General features: G+C 42.0%; 1 protein-coding gene across 2 annotated transcripts in view; it reads right to left on the reverse strand.

The window, feature by feature from the left end:
- The window catches only part of LOC112265690 (phosphofurin acidic cluster sorting protein 2), a 75412-nt gene extending 58380 nt beyond the window's left edge, over positions 1-17032 (reverse strand). For both annotated transcript variants that reach the window (XM_042301788.1, XM_042301786.1), the window contains exon 1: positions 16649-17032. In XM_042301788.1, the coding sequence (XP_042157722.1) occupies positions 16649-16881 (233 nt within the window). In that variant the 5' untranslated portion in view covers positions 16882-17032. The remainder of the gene's footprint in view (positions 1-16648) is intronic.
- Positions 17033-18103: the final 1071 nt, after the last annotated feature.

Below are 18103 nucleotides of genomic sequence, written 5' to 3' on the forward strand. Positions count from 1 at the left end.
ACACAGACCGTGGGGTTAAAACGTACAAAAGTACTCGAGGCTATGAATAAGCGAATCGGCGGTATTCTCTCTGAGGCTCTTTACTGTGTCTCCACCATGCTCGATGCCAGGTACAAGGACCGCTACTTCGATGGAGATGAAAACCGGGGTTTACATGAAATGTTACATACACAGCTGGACAAGATAGAAACAGACACAGTGACAGGGCGCACAGAGGAAGAGAGTCCACGGACAGACAGAGCTGAAACTTCACTGCATGACATGTATGATGGGGACATACGTAAATGGCTAGAAAATAACATTTTGGTCAGTGTGGTGTGTAACCTTTATTTAACTAGGCATGTCAGTTAAGAACAAATTCTTATTTTCAATGATGGCCTACCCCGGCCGACGCTGGATCAATTGTGCGCTGCCCTATGGGACTCCCAATCACAGCCGGATGTGATACAGCCTGGATTCGAACCAGGTACTGCAGTGACGCCTCTTACACTGAGATGCAGTGTGTTAGAACATTGTGTCACTCAGGAGCCCAATGTGTATTGTATGTTGACTTTGACATGCTGTGGCTTTTGTTTGCTATTCATACACATATTTCATTAGGGATTATATATTTGTGAATCTCTTACACGGATCAGTTGTCCTGGTCCCTTTGCAGAAAAAAATAGCCCCAAAGCATGACGTTTCCACCCCCATGCTTCACAGTAGGTATGGTGTTCTTTGGATGTAACTCAGCATTCTTTGTCTTCCAAACACGACGAGTTGAGTTTTTACCAAAAAGTTATATTTTGGTTTCATCTGACCATATGACATTCTCCCAATCTTCTTCTGGATCATCCAAATGCTCTCTAGCAAACTTCAGACGGGCCTGGACATGTACTGGCTTAAGCAGGGGGATACGTCTGGCACTGCAGGATTTGAGTCCCTGGCGGCGTAGTGTGTTACTGAGGGTAGACTTTGTTACTTTGGTCTCAGCTCTCTGCAGGTCATTCACTAGGTCCCCCTGTGTGATTCTGGGATTTTTGCTCACCGTTCTTGTGATCATTTTTGATCCCACGGGGTGAGATCTTGCGTGGAGCCCCAGATCGAGGGAGATTATCAGTGGTCTTGTATGTCTTCCATTTCCTAATAATTGCTCCCACGGTTGATTTCTTCAAACCAAGCTATTGCAGATTCAGTCTTCCCAGCCTGGTGCAGGTATACAATTTTGTTTCTGGTGTCCTTTGACAGCTCTTTGGTCTTGGCCATAGTGGAGTTTGGAGTGTGACTGTTTGAGGTTGTGGACAGGTGTCTTTTATACTGATAACAAGTTCAAACAGGTGTCATTAATACAGGTAACGAGTGGAGGACAGAGGAGCCTCTTAAAGAAGACGTTACAGGTCTGTGAGAGCCAGAAATCTTGCTTATTTTCCACCATAATTTGCAAATAAATTCATAAAAAATCCTACAATGTGATTTTCTGGATTTTCTTTTCTCATTTTGTCTGTCATAGTTGAAGTGTACCTATGATGAAAATTACAGGCCTCTCTCATCTTTTTAAGTGGGAGAACTTGCACAATTGGTGGCTGACTAAATACTTTTTTGCCCCACTGTAAGCTAACAGAACGGGACAGGTAATTGCTGAAGCGTGTAGCGAGTAAGAATAGTCTGTCCTCGGTTGCAACACTGACTACCGAGTTCAAAACTGCCTCTAGATGCAATGTCAGCACAATAACTGTTTCTCGAGAGCTTCATGAAATGGGGTTCCATGGCCAAGCAGCTGCACACAAGCCTAAGATCACCATGCACAATACCAAGCATTGGCTGGAGTGGTGTCAAGCTCGCCGCCAATGGATGTCAAGAGAACGCTACCTGTCCCAATGCATAGTGTCATCTGTAAGGTTTGGCAGAGGAGGAATAATGGTCTGGGGCTGTTTTTTATGGTTCGGGTTAGGCCCCTTAGTTCCAGTAAAGGGAAATCTTAATGCCACAGTATACAATGACATTATTTACAATTACAACTTTGTGGCAACAGTTTGGGGAAGGCCCTTTCCTGTTTCAGCATGACAATGCCCCTGTGCACAAAATGAGGTCCATGCAGAAATGGTTTGTCAAGATCGGTGTGGAAGAACTTGACTGGCCCTGACCTCAACCCCATCAAACACCTTTGGGATGAATTGGAACGCCGACTGCGAGCCAGGCCTGATCGCCCAATATCAGTGCCTGACCTCACTAATGCTAGTGGCTGATGCTAATGCTAGTGGCAGGTCCACACAGTAATGTTCTAACATCTAGTGGAAAGCCTTCCCAGAAGAGTGGAGGCTGTTGTAGCAGCAAAGAGGGGACTCCATATCAATGCCCATGATGAGCAGGTGTCCATATACTTCTGGCTATGTAATGTATTTCCAAATACAGAAATACAGCTGGTATGATGCATTTTGAATCATATGATGCAGAGTGCCTCATATGATGCTGCGTTTTTAAAAGTTATATATCTTGGAAACTTTTTGGAACTATATCAACAATGGACTAATGAAACAAATACTAATTGATAGTTTTTTGGTGGCGTTTTCCTTTAATGGCGGAAAGCAGCCAAACTGTCTCAACCCAGGCAGAAATTATTTGAGTCAACGTAGTTTCCTTGCTTATTTCAACAAACATTTGAATGTATGATTTTCTTGTGTCAACGTGGCTATTTGTTTGACTTTGCAATGAGTCATAACCGTTCACAGGTAAGCCATTTTTCAATTCCGTATTTTTGGTGTAGTAGGACTACCAACAAAATATCTGTGAACTGAGGAACAACAGTTTTACTACTAGTAAGTCCAACTTTATAGCGTTGAACGGCTGGTGCCCTATTGCTCTGCTGTAGTGGCTTTGAGCGGAGCTCACGCCCTGGTTTCACATTGCACCCAAATGTTAGCTGAGCTGTCTAGCACTCTGGCGTCGAAACAGCTGCAGAAAGAAACACATGCTACAGCAGGGGTTGTAAACCTCAGCTTATCCCCACTAGACCAGACTATTTTCCTGCCACACACACACACACACACACACACACACACACACACACACACACACACACACACACACACACACACACACACACACACACACACACACACACACACACACACACACACACAACAAAGATCCTGTAGGTGATTGCCAAAGTTCTGTGCTAGTTTTTGGAAAAGAGAGCATGTGCTTCTGATTTGGGGTGAGGCCTTTTTGGTAATTCCTCCAATAACTATATGAAGCTGGGCATCTTACACTTGGATACACATGCACGTACACACACGCCCCAAAAGCTGATTTGAAAAAAAAATACACAAGCGATTGTCCACTATAGCTCAGACAGCATAACAAAAAAAAGCAGAATGTGCATAATATGTTGGCATTTTTGATGACCAAGGACCAGATTTGGAAATATTCACCACAAAAACAGGACACAAATAACAACACAATGACAAAGGCATTGGCATTCAACAACGTATGTGTATCGAATGCTAACTAGGTTAGCGTCAGGAGGGTGAATGCTCTGACCATGTTCCATTCCACACATTAAAGGGGCCTGAGGCAATGACATCAGAAACTCACAATTTACTCAAACCCGTGGGGTTCGGTTATCTGCCTTAAAGCCAGTAGTTGGCCTTCGGAGAGAGCACGGTATAAAAAACGAGCACAGCCGGGGTCCGTAAGCACTCCCTTTCAAATTGCAATTAATTCCGCATGAGGTCTGCCTACCATAGTAGTTTTAAATATTGAAGAGGAATCAGAGCGAGACAGAGAAATACTTTTTTTTCTTCTAGCACTGACTTTACTGATAGCTACCTTATTGAGGAATAATGTTCTTACTATGACTAGGATATGTGGTTGTCCCACCTAGCTATCTGAAGATGAATGTGCTCACTTTAAGTCGCTCTGAATAGGAGTGTCTGCTAAATGACAAAAATGTGAATGTAGAGGGAGAGATCAGCACCAGCTGAATAAAGACATCAAATCCACTGACAGGGGATAAGGAATCAGGATCTTTAATCAGGGATTTGCATTCAGCGCCAGATCAAGTAATAGAGTAGATTTTTCTTTGGTTACAAAAGTGCCATGCTTCATTACTGAAGTAAGTGGATTCTGTAGGTTGATGTTTTAAGCATTAAAATTGAAGGGAAAAAGATTCAAGCTAAAGGGCGATAGCTACAAAGTTCAACCCCTTTTTGTGAGTATTAGTTGAGAAACCCATTCCATTTTCCATATAGGACGCATTTGAGAATCGCTGGTTATCATACTATACATTAGCCTATATAGTATTTGTGTCACTTCCAGTATTAAATAGATCACTCCCTATCGTACAGCACATTCAGTTAAGTCAACCCCATCCAACTTAAACGCAGCTAGCCCACTCCATAAGAAATAATGGCTCCTGCATCAATTAAACACCAATGAAACCACATGAATAATAGTGGCTGGCTAACCTGATTTCAGCACACACATTTAATTACTGTGGGTCCATCTATTCCTGGATGGGTTCTCCGTCATTTATCTCTACCTTCTGAGGAGAAACCGCGGTTGGGGTTGGGGTGTGTGAGCGGTATATCAGAGACATTGTTTTTTTAAATTACAATGTTTGTGTGTTTATGTGTGTATGTATTAGGGCTGGGTGATATATTGAATTAATTCAATACATTTAAATGTATGTTTTTACACAATGCTTCAAATGCCTGTATCGCGAGAATAAAGGGTTTTATACTTTTTATTTCCTTGAGGTTTCCGTCTTTTGGGTTGTCTCCTTCGCTCCTTCTATGCCGTGTGCACCTTTCCGTTTGCTATTTCAGCCACAACCATTGTTGACAGGTGTAAAATCGAGCACAGATGGCGCTGGAGGAGATGGCCGCCGTCTTACGGTCAATTGTGCTATTATGTGGGGTTTTTTCGTGATAGTTGGAAATAATTTTGTACATAATGTTTCTGCAACCGTATCTTTACGGCAGAAAAGAGCTTCTGGATATCAGGACAGCGATCACTCACCTCGGATTAGACAAAGATTTATTCAACAACTACAACAAGCAGGACTCACACGATATTCTCCAAACATATTTGTAAACAACAGCTGGTGCACGAAAGGAAGTCTCTAGATTTTGCTCACCTGAAGTAGAGTATATTGTCATAAATTGCAGGCCACACTACTTGCCTAGAGAGTCTTCGGCTATACTTTTCGTGGCTGTTTATTTACCACCACAAACAGATGCTGGCACTAAGACCACACTCAGTCAGCTGTATAAGGAACTAAGCCAACAGGAAACCACTCACCCAGAGGCTGCGCTCCTAGTGGCCGGAGACTGTAATGCAGGGAAACTTAAATCAGTTATACCAAATCTCTGTCAACATGTTAAATGTGCAACCAGAGGGAAAAACATTCTTGATCACCTGTACTCCACACACAGAGACGCGTACAAAGCTCTCCTTCGCCCTCAATTTGGTAAATCCGACCACAACTCTATCCTCCTGATTCCTGCTTACAGGCAAAAAATAAAGCAGAAAGCACCAGTGACTCGGTCTATAAAAAAAATGGTCAGATGAAGCAGATGCTAAACTACTGGACTGTTTTGATATCACAGACTGGAACATGTTCCGGGATTCTTCCGATGACATTGAGGAATACACCACATCAGTCACCGGCTTTATCAATAAGTGCATTGAGGACGTCGTCCCCACAGTGACTGTACGTACATACCCCAACCAGAAGCCATGGATTACAGGCAACATTCGCACTGAGCTAAAGGGTAGAGCTGCCGCTTCAAGGTGCGGGACTCTAACCCGGAAGCTTACAAGAAATCCCGCTATGCCCTGCGACGAACCATCAACCAGGCAAAGTGTCAATACAGGGCTAAGATTGAATCATACTACACCGGCTCCGACGCTCGTCGGGTGTGGCAGGGCTTGCAAACTATTACAGACTACAAAGGGAAGCACAGCCACGAGCTGCCCAGTGACACGAGCCTACCAGACAAACTAAACCACTTCTATGCTCGCTTCGAGGCAAGCAACACTGAGGCATGCATGAGAGCATCAGCTGTTCCGGATGACTGTGTGATCACTCTCTCCGTAGCCGACGTGAGTAAGACCTTTAAACAGGTCAACATACCTGGGGCCAGATGGATTACCAGGACGTGTGCTCCGGGCATGTGCTGACCAACTGGCAGGTGTCTTCACTGACATTTTCAACATGTCCCTGATTGAGTCTGCAATACCAACATGCTTCAAGCAGACCACCATAGTCCCTGTGTCCAAGAACACAAAGGCAACCTGCCGAAATGACTACCTGTAGCACTCACGTCCGTAGCCATGAAGTGCTTTGAAAGGCTGGTAATGGCTCACATCAACACCATTATCCTAGACCCACTCCAATTTGCATACCGCCCAAACAGATGATGCAATCTCTATCGCACTCTACACTGCCCTTTCCCACCTGGACAAAAGGAAAACATATGTGAGAATGCTATACATTGACTACAGCTCAGCGTTCAACACCATAGTACCCTCAAAGCTCATCACTAAGCTAAGAAACCTGGGACTAAACACCTCCCACTGCAACTGGATCCTGGACTTCCTGATGGGCCGCCCCCAGGTGGTGAGGGTTGGTAGCAACACATCTGCCACGCTGATCCTCAACACTGGAGCTCACCAGGGGTGCGTGCTCAGTCCACTCCTGTACTCCCTGTTCACCCACGACTGTATGGCCAGGCACGACTCCAACACCATCACAGTTTGCAGACGACACAACAGTGGTAGGCCTGATCACCGACAACGACGAGACAGCCTATAGGTAGGAGGTCAGAGACCTGGCCGGGAGGTGCCAGAATAACAACCTATCCCTCAACGTAACCAAGACTAAGGAGATGATTGTGGACTACAGGAAAAGGAGCCCCGAGCACATCCCCATTCTCATCGACGGGGCTGTAGTGGAGCAAGTTGAGAGCTTCAAATTCCTTGGTGTCCACATCAACAACAAACTAAAATGGTCCAAACACACCAAGACAGTCGTGAAATGGTTACATTATGTGCCACCCCCAACCCCTCTTTTACGCTGCTGCTACTCTCTGTTTATCTTATATGCATAGTCACTTTAACTATACAGTCATGTACTTACTTCCTCAGTTGGCCCGACCAACCAGTGCTCCCGCACATTGGCTAACCGGGCTATCTGCATTGTGTCACACCACCCGCCAACCCTTCTTTTTACGCTACTGCTACTCTCTGTTCATCATATATGCATAGTCACTTTAACCATACCTGCATGTACATACTACCTCAATAATCCTGACTAACCGGTGTCTGTATAAAGCCTTGCTACTCTTATTTTCAAATGTCTTTTTACTGTTGTTTTATTTCTCTACTTACCTAAACACACACACACACACACTATTGGTTAGAGCCTGTAAGTAAGCATTTCACTGTAAGGTTTACACCTGTTGTATTCGGCGCACGTGACAAATAAACTTTGATTTGATCATGCAATCTCCATAGACAAACATTGGCAGTAGAATGGCCTTACTGAAAAGCTCAGTGACTCGTGAATACAGTATATCGTGAATCGCCCATAACTTTGAAAAGATCGAGATTTGATTTTTAGGACATATCTCCAAGCCTTAGTGTGTATGTGTGTGATGCACATGTGCACGTACGTGTATGTGGAGGTCCCTGACCTCCCATCTGTAATGGGCTACCCATTCTGTTCCCTTTGCCTGAGATGAAAAGGTGGATTGGACTAAGATATGTGACAGAAGACAAGCCGAGCTCTTCCTTTTAAACATACAGGACGTTTCAAATGTCTAGAATGTCCTTCTATGGATGAACAGATACTAGTCCACCCAAAGATGGAGGAATCGAGGTCGGGTGAAATTGCCCCTAGATGCTGATCTTGGGATAGTTTTTCATTTTCCCACTAATGTTTAATGCTGGGGGGAGGGGAAGTGTCCCTATGGGAAACTTCACTACGAAGGTCACAACTAACAGTTTCATTATGAGAAAAGGCTAAATTGATTCCAGTATTGGTCCAAACTCAAATGCCCACTTCTTTATATAAATTGAGTAATAATATATCATGTTATTATCTGTATCAGTTACTAACACAACTATTATGTTTTTTTGACTTGACACAAAAATTACTATGTACTAATACAATGCCGACATTCACCAATGCTTGCACATATGCGTACACTACATATACTTTAAAACTTTATTTAGAGATTTTCAGATATAACAAAAACAGTACAACCCCTCATTCTCCCATCCCATCCCCTCCCTCCCTCCTAACCACCCACCCGCCAAGGCATCTATAAAAGTAAGTTAAATAGGAAATAAAAACAGAAACAAACAGTAATAGAAGCAAAAACAATGAAAAAAAAGTGAAATAAAAATTCTTATCAGCACAAATGACCACTAGAACAGACAAGACTGCTTACTAAACTATGCAAGTTACACTAAGTAATAGACAGGCTCTCCACATATTGTATTAATGTGGACCAGTTTAAGTCAAACTTTTGTTGGGACCCATGACACGATGACATCACCTCCAGATGACATCACCTACTTAACCCACTGCATAAAGGAGGACGGCTTTGCAGACTTCCAGTGAAAGAGGACAAGGTGGCGACCTGGCAGTGAGCTAGCAGCGAGGTAGCATTCTGGTCTAGGGGAAGTACCCCAAAAATGGCAGTGACCGGGTTGGGGCTAACAGTTGTATTACACATATGTGAGAATGCCTCTGGGGTCCCAGAGGCCACTCAAAGATTGGCATGACCAAAACATGTGCCCCACAGTCGCTGGACTCTGGTGGCATCTCAAACACTTGGGGTCAACATTTGGGTATATTTTTTCCAATCTGTCATTTGAGTAATGGAGATGGTGCAAAACCTTAAACTGAATAAGCCCATTCCTTATGCAAAATGTTGTGTGGATACGCTCAATACTATGCCATTTTTTATCGGGTAGCTCGCCACCTATGCCTTGCTCCCATGCAGATTTTGTATTTGCAAAGGAAGGCGGATCAATGTTCTGTATATAATCTGGAGATTGTGCCCTTCAGATAAGGGTTAAGATCTAAGCACATCTCAACTGGACACTTAGTAGGCTTGAGTGTTTGTAGGTATCTAAAAAAGGGGGTAATGGGAATATTATGGTCAACTCTCAGAGTATCGAATGAGACGAATGTGTTATCAACAAGTAGGTCACAAAAAAACACCAGACCGTTCCTATGCCAGAACTGGAATGCCGTGTCAATCTGTGATGCTGGGAAGAGATGATTAGATGTTAATGGAGAGAAGCCGCTTGCTTGTTTAAGGCTAAAGTGATTTTGGAATTGGGACCAGATTTTAAGGGAGTTCTTAACAATGGGCTTCAAAACATGGGTGCCAAAGGGCCTCCCGGGTGGCGCAGTGGTTAAGGGCGCTGTACTGCAGCGCCAGCTGTGCCACCAGAGACCCTGGGTTTGCGCACAGGCTCTGTCGTAACCGGCCGGGAGGTCCATGGGGCGACGCACAATTGGCCTAGCGTCATCCGGGTTAGGGAGGGGTTGGCCGGTAGGGATATCCCTGTCTCATTGTGCACCAGTGACTCCTGTGGCGGGCTGGGCACAGTGCACACTAACCAAGGTTGCCAGGTGCACAGTGTTCCCTCCAACACATTGGTGCGGCTGGCTTCCGGGTTGGATGCGCGCTGTGTTAAGAAGCAGTGCGGCTTGGTTGGGTTGTGTATTGGAGGACGCATGGCTTTCAACCTTCGTTTCTCCCAAGCCCATATGGGAGTTGTAGCAATGAGACAAGATAGTAGTTACTAAACAATTGGATACCATGAAAATGGGGTAAAATTCAAAACAAAAAAACATGGGTGCCAAGGTTCATGGGCATTGGGGAGCACAGGAGTGAGACCAGAGAAGTTGGAAGTCTTGACTGTAACTCCATGATGGCCCAAGTTGGGCAATCCTTATTTTCAAATGTAGAAACCCAATAAACACATTTACAGTTGAAGTTAAAACTAGTTTTTCAACCACTCCACAAATTTCTTGTTAACAAACTGTAGTTTTGTCAAGTCGGTTAGGACATCTACTTTGTGCATGACACAAGTAATTTTTCCAACAATTGTTTAAACAGCTTGGAAAATCCCAGAAAATTATGTCATGGCGTTAGAAGCTTCTGATAGGCTAACTGATCATTTGAGTCAATTGGAGGTGTACCTGTGGATGTATTTCAAGGCCTACCTTCAAACTCAGTGCCATTTTGCTTGACATCATGGGAAAATCAAAAGAAATCAGCCAAGACTTGGAATTCTGGTTCAGCCCTGTGAGCAATTTTGAAATGCCTGAAGGTACCATGTTCATCTGTACAAACAATAGTACGCAAGTATAAACACCATGGGACCACGCAGCCGTCATACCACTCAGGAAGGAGACTAGAGGTCGACCGATTAATCGGAATGGTCGATTAATTGGTTTTCATAACAATCGGAAATCGTTATTTCTGGACACCGATTTGGCCGTTTAAATTATTATTATTTTTTTGTACACCTTTATTTAACTAGGCAAGTCAATTAAGAAGGAACAGTGGGTTAACTGCCTTGTTCAGGGGCAGAACGACAGATTTTTACCTTGTCAGCTCGAGGATTCAATCTTGCAACCTTGCGGTTAACTAGTCCAACGCTCTAACCACCTGCCTTACATAGCACTCCAAGAGGAACCTGCCTGTTACGCGAATGCAGTAAGAAGCCATGGTAAGTTGCTAGCTAGCATTAAACTTATCTTATAAAAAAAACAATCAATCAATCATTCAATCATAATCACTAGTTAACTACACATGGTTGATGATATTACTAGTTTATCTAGCGTGTCCTGCATTGCATATTATCGATGCGGTGCGCATTCGCGAAAAAGGACTGTCGTTGCTCGAACGTGTACCTAACCATAAACATAAATGCCTTTCTTAAAATCAATACACAAGTATATATTTTTAAACCTGCATATTTAGTTAATATTTTCTGCTAACACTAATTTATTTTAACTAGGGAAATTGTGTTACTTCTCTTGCAACAGAGTCAGGGTATATGCAACAGTTTGGGCCGCCTGGCTCGTTGCGAACTGTGTGAAAACCATTTCTTCCTAACAAAGACAGCCAACTTCGCCAAACGGGGGATGATTTAACAAAAGAGCATTTGCGAGAAAAAAAAGCACAACCGTTGCACGACTGTACCTAAACATAAACATCCATGCCTTTCTTAAAATCAATACACAGAAGTATATATTTTTTAAACCTGCATATTTAGCTAAAAGAAATCCAGGTTAGCAGGCAATATTAACCAGGTGAAATTGTGTCACTTCTCTTGCGTTCATTGCACGCAGAGTCAGGGTATATGCAACAGTTTGGGCCGCCTGGCTCGTTGCGAACTAATTTGCCAGAATTTTACGTAATTATGACAATGTAACAGGAATATTTAGACTTATGGATGCCACCCGTTAGATAAAATACGGAACGGTTCTGTATTTCACTGAAAGAATAAAGTTTTGTTTTCGAAATTATAGTTTCCGGATTCTACCATATTAATGAACAAAGGCTCGTATTTCTGTGTGTTATTATGTTATAATTAAGTCTATGATTTGATATTTGATAGAGCAGTCTGACTGAGCGATGGTAGGCAAGCAGGCTCGTACGCATCCATTCAAACAGCACTTTTGTGCGTTTTGCCAGCAGCTCTTCGCAATGCTTCAAGCATTGAGCTGTTCATGACTTCAAGCCTATCAACTCTCGAGATTAGGCTAGTGTAACCGATGTGAAATGGCTAGCTAGTTAGCGGGGTGCGCGCTAATAGCATTTCAATCGGTGACGTCACTTGCTCTGAGACTTGGAGTAGTTGTTCCCCTTGCTCTGCAAGGGCCGCGGCTTTGGTGGAGCGATTGGTGACGATGCTTCGAGTGTGGCTGTTGTTGATGTGTTCCTGGTTCGAGCCCAGGTAGGGGCGAGGAGAGGGACGGAAGCTATACTGTTACGCTGGCAATACTAAAGTGCCTATAAGAACATCCAATAGTCAAACGTATATGAAATACAAATGGTATAGAGAAATAGTCCAAAATTCCTATAATAACTACAACCTAAAACTTCTTACCTGGGAATATTGACGACTCATGTTAAAAGGAACCACCAGCTTTCATATGTTCTCATGTTCTGAGCAAGGAACTTAAACGTTAGCTTTCTTACATGGCACATATTGCACTTTTACTTTCTTCTCCAACACTTTGTTTTTTCATTATTTAAACCAAATTGAACATGATTCATTATTTATTTGAGGCTAAATTGATTTTATTGATGTATTATATTAAGTTAAAATAGGTGGTCATTCAGTATTGTTGTAATTATCATTATTACAAATGAATTTAAAGAATTGTCAGATTAATCGGCATCGGCTTTTTTGGTCCTCAATAATCGGTATCGCGTTGAAAAATCATAATCGGTCGACCTCTAAAGGAGACGCATTCTGTCTCCTAGAGATCAACGTACTGTGGTGCGTAGAGTGCAAATCAATCCCAGAACAACAGCAAAGGACCTTGTGAAGATGCTGGAGGAAACAGGTACAAAACTATCTATAGCCACAGTAAAACGAGTTCTATATCGACACAACCTGAAAGGCCAGAAGAATCCACTGCTCTAAAACCGCCATAAAAAAGCCAGACTACGGTTTGCAACTGCACATGGGGACAAAGATCGTAGTTTTTGGAGAAATGTCCTCTGGTCTGATGAAACAAAAATGGAACTCTTTGGCCATAATGACAATCTTTATGTTTGTAGGAAAAAGGGGAATGCTTGCAAGCCAAAGAACACCATCCCAGCTGTGAAGTACGGTGGTGGCAGCATCATGTTGTGGGGGTGCTTTGCTGCAGGAGGGACTGGTGCACTTCACAAAATAGATGACATCGTGAGGAAGGAAAATTATGTGGATATATTGAAGCAACATCTCAAGACATCAGTTCAAGCTTGGTCACAAATGGGTCTTCCAAATGGACAATGACACCAAGCATACTTCCAAAGTTGTGGCAAAATGGCTTAAGAACAACAAAGTCAAGGTTTTGGAGTGGCCATCACAAAGCCCTGACCTCAATCCGATTGAAAATTTGTGGGCAGAACTGAACAAGCTTGTGTGAGCAAGGATCCTACAAACCTGACTCCGTTACACCAGCTCTGTCAGAAGGAATCCACCCAACTTATTGGGGGAAGCTTATGGAAAGCTACCCGAAACGTTTGTCCCAAGTTAAACAATTTAAAGGCAATGCTACCAAATACTAATTGAGTATATGTAAACTTCTGACCCACTGGGAATGTGATGAAAGAAATAAAAGCTGAAATAAATCATTCTCTCTACTATTATTCTGACATTTCACATTCTTAAAATAAAGTGGTGATCCTAACTGATCCTAAACATATTTGTGGGAAAATCAAAGTTCAATCAAAGATGCATAAAATAAAGAACAAATTGGATCTTAAAGGACAATAGCCTATATTAGAATTTCAATAAAAGGCGTTATTAAAATCCATGCATTTTCGCGCTCTGTTTAAAAAAAGATAACAAAGTAATTTTCCTCCAGCTGAATATCTTTGCTAGATGTTCTTCATTTCATGCACCGTGGTTTAGGGGTAGGCTACTGTGTATTACTGTGGAGTGTGTAGCGACTGTACGGAATATGTACCCACAAGCCTGTAATGGGCTATAGAATGAATTCTGAGAAAGAGAAAATGGCAGTGTGGATATAGGACACTAGAGTAAAAAACCCATCTCGGTGAACACAATTACTTCCTTTCCTTTTCACCATCTGCGGGGCACTTTCTGGCATAGCCACTGAAAATGTATGTGTACATGTGTTAGGCGAGTATGAGAACAAGACAAAGCTAATATGATAAGATGATATGCATTTTTTTAATCGCTTTCAACTCTGCTCTGCCAAAGTAGACTTAAAAAAGATATATATATTATACGTGAAGAATTTGTGTTACATGGGGCTTACATTTCAAGATTGCAAGTTAAAGGGGATAGATTGAAAAAGATGATAAAGAACATTGAGAAAAAGGACATCAAATCTATGAGAATGTATTTATGTATGAAGCATGAAGTATTTCTAAAAGTCACTGCTGTAATGACAGAGGGCGTGCCATTAATCAACAGGTAAAACCTGGCAAGCCTGTTACCTCATACAATATACATTTAGCTAAGAGCAAAAACACAGGCACAATTTGTTCAAAAGTTAGGATTATGGATATTGAAATTGTCTCCAATTAGCCTGCAGAGCATGAATAATTTTCAGTTTCAATCACAAAATGTGGCAATGAAGCATATAGAGAGTTATGACAGTGGCTAGACCTACTGTATGTGTGTTCTGTACAATGTTACTTGACATTCGGTGAAATAAGAACATGCTATGACATGTTTATGTCACCATTGTGACAGTGCAAATAAATTGCTGTCAAATGTTGAGTGAATTGGCCTAAACCTAATGTAAGTGGGTTGGGCCGAAAAACAATGCTAAGTAGCCTATAAATACAAGAAGAGAGCCATTGGGGGTAATCATTAGCCAAGTCCACTGTCATCATTGAGCCTGTGATTTCTGGGTTATTAGAGCAAATAGATTAGGCTGACTGACATACTGTATACATGTAACTGCCAAAATAAAGGAAACACCAACATAACGTGTCTTAAAGGTCCAATGCAATCATTTGTATCTCAATATCAAATCATTTCTGGGTAACAATGAAGTACCTTACTGTGATTGTTTTCAATTACAAATTGTCAAAAAGAAACAAAGATAGCATCTTAGCAAAGAGCAATTTCTCAATCAAGAATTTTGCTAGGACTGTCTGGGAGCGGTCTGAGTGGAGAGGGGGAAACTGAAAATTAGCTGTTAATGGCAGAGAGATTTGGAACTCTGTTTAATAGGCCTATTAACTAATTTACTGCATGGCAATGTCACCAGGGGTGTAATCATTAGTCCAAACAGTAAACTGGAACTTCCATTGGCCAAATTCAGGCAGGTCCTTCCCAGTTTCGTTCCATTTTCTTAGGTTTAAGAAACATTTTGCAACAGAATCGGTGTAATGAATACATCACAGGGAAAGCCAAAACTCCATCCCACCAAAACAGGCTTAAATGTCAGGCAGTCTTTTCAAACAACCCTTACACTAAAAGGGTATTATAATCATGTTCACAATATTATTCCAACCTCAGTGTGGAAATATATATAAAAAAGAGAAAAATCATGTTTTTGACTGCACTGGGTCTTTAATAGGGTATTGGGCCACCATGAGATGCCAGAACAGGTTCAATGTGTCATAGTTTCTGCAACACCATTCTTCCACGTGAAATTCCATAATTTGGTGTTTTGTTGGTGGTGGAGGAAAATGCTGTCTCAGGCAGTGTTCAATAACGGAGGTGCATAAAGATGACGGCCCCCATGCACTTACCACAAATTCCTTGTTTATCTAAGTTCCCAATATTGTACATTGCTCTCTGTCACTCTTTTTTTGGTATGGTCGTTAGCAAAGTACAGCCTACATGATCCACTTTAAGCTTCAAGATGCCGGCAATTTTAAAAAACTAAAAAGTATAGTGTGCTGATTTATTGGCACATTGAACCAACTCAGTTGATAGTGCAAAAACAATGACGTCATATCTGAATTATGCCATTTTTACACAGTTCGCAATTGGGTTGAGAAATGGTGACAGACACACACACAGCCTATGCTCCTTTGAGACACCTATTTCAAAGTCACTGATATCTCTTCTTCAAGCCATGATAATAATGGGCAATAGGTATTTTTATACATGACCCTAAGCATGATGGGATGTTATTTACTTAATTAACTCAGGGACCACACCTGTGTGGAAGCACATGTTTTCAATATACTTTGTATTCCCCACTTACTCAAGTGTTTCCTTTATTTTGACAGTTCCCTGTTGATTCGCGAGGCAGTTTCATTGACTGGCAAACAGATTTTCTAGCTCCATATCAAGTCTGTTTTGCCATGCAGCTCTGGAATGTAGGCTATGGGTGGGTGGAATTCATATCAAACGGTTTAACTCGGTGAAAATAACTCCATGTAGCCTAGAATAACGGTTATCTGTATCAAATAACGGGAAAGTGTCCCGTTGAAAGTCAAGAGGGAACTATGCAAGGAAAACGCTTTCTATGGAGAGCAAAATAGTAATACAAGTAGGCTATTATTAACAAGCTAGCAATTTAGACTATGCAATTACATATTTTTTTTTATCCAGAAAACGTTTGTTCAGTCTGCGTATAGCCTAACCTTCTGTGGGAATAAGATAGCCTTATCGTCATGTTGTTCTTTGTTGTCGTATATTCTTAAAATAAACAAACAAAGCAGACTACGAGAACAGACTTTGATTTGATAAATCCGAGCAATTAAATGTCTAGTCCGAGTGACCTACACCAACAACAAACTCAACCAAATGTCATTCAGTTATGGATGTGTGAGGTTGTTGCCATGGAACAGTCCTAAAAATGTAGCCTAGCTATCCTGTAACAACAATGTAACAACCACTCCGAATTGGAAACACTACTACAGACGCCCACTCACAAAGAAAAAGGATTACATGTGTGCTGGGCAATGTAAGTAGCTTAGCCTACCTTGGAACACAACTCGGAGAAGAACGGTCTATTTCCCACGTTGCAAAAAGGTTCATAGGCACGGGTATGGGACCATCTGACCCACCCGAATTCGAACCCATGCCTCCTGCTCCAACCGCGGCTCCAGGAGCAGTAGCAATAGGTGCCGGGGATGGTCCACCGATCCCGCCACCGCTGCCTGGATTCAGGAAAGCGGCCCGCACTCCTCCTCTCTCTACGGCCGCCGCCATCATCGCCTCTCCCCGGGTAGCAGCAGGCTATAGGCTGTGATGCTTGCTCGCGTAGCCACTCTCCGCAATATCACAGAAAGTTGTCAATGTAGCAGGCAGCTCAAGGCTAGCAAATCGAGAGTGCTGAAACCGAGGCATTGGAATACAAATCTGGGCGGGGCGTTGTTCAGCACGCACACACAAAAATAGGCAAGGTTCTACTATTGGACGCTAGGGGCGCCCGCAGACCATTTGATTTTTCAAAGGCGCGGGTCATTGGTTGATTGTAAATAAAAAATCAGAGCTGAATATTGTTGGATTATCAAAATATTATTTCAATTGAATTAACCTCAATGTGATTGTAGCTAGTAGACAATTATTAGTCTATGCATAATTATTGATTGGACATTTTATGACCATAGTAAGAAACGTTATATATTATATAGGCTAATGATACAATATATCAAATCCAATCAAATGTTGTAGGTCACATACACGTGTTTAGCAGATGTAGCGAAATGCTTGTGCTTCTAGCTCCAGACAATGCAGTAATATCTAACAAGTAATATCTAACAGTTTCACAACATATACCCCAAAAACACACACATCTAAGTAAGGAAGGGATTAAGAATATACATATACACTACTGTTCAAAAGTTTGGAGTCACTTCGAAATTTCCTTGTTTTTGAAAGAAAAGCACGTTTTTTTGTCAATTAAGGTAACACAAAATTGATCAGAAATATAGTGTAAACACTGTTAATGTTGTAAATGACTATTGTAGCTGAAAACTGATTATTTTTTTAATGGAATATCTACATAGGCATACAGAGGCCCATTATCAGCAACCATCACTCCTGTGTTTCAATGGCACGTTGTATTAGCTAATCCAAGTTTATCATTTTAAAAGGCTAATTGAACATTAGAAAACCCTTTTGCAATTATGTTAGCACAGCTGAAAACTGTTGTGCTTATTAAAGAAGCAATATAACTGGCCTTCTTTAGACTAGTTGAGTATTTGGAGTATCAGCATTTGTGGGTTTGATTACAGGCTGGAAATGGCCAGAAACAAAGAACTTTCTTCTGAAACTTGTTAATCTATTCTTGTTCTGAGAAAAGAAGGTTATTCCATGCGAGAAATTGCAAACAAACTGAAGATCTCGTACAACGCTGTGTACTACTCCCTTCACAGAACAGCTTAAACCGTCTCTAACCAGAATAGAAAGAGAAGTGGGAGGCCCCGGTGCA

This window comes from Oncorhynchus tshawytscha, linkage group LG02 (assembly GCF_018296145.1).
Source record: "Oncorhynchus tshawytscha isolate Ot180627B linkage group LG02, Otsh_v2.0, whole genome shotgun sequence".
In the NCBI taxonomy this organism is placed as follows: domain Eukaryota; kingdom Metazoa; phylum Chordata; class Actinopteri; order Salmoniformes; family Salmonidae; genus Oncorhynchus; species Oncorhynchus tshawytscha.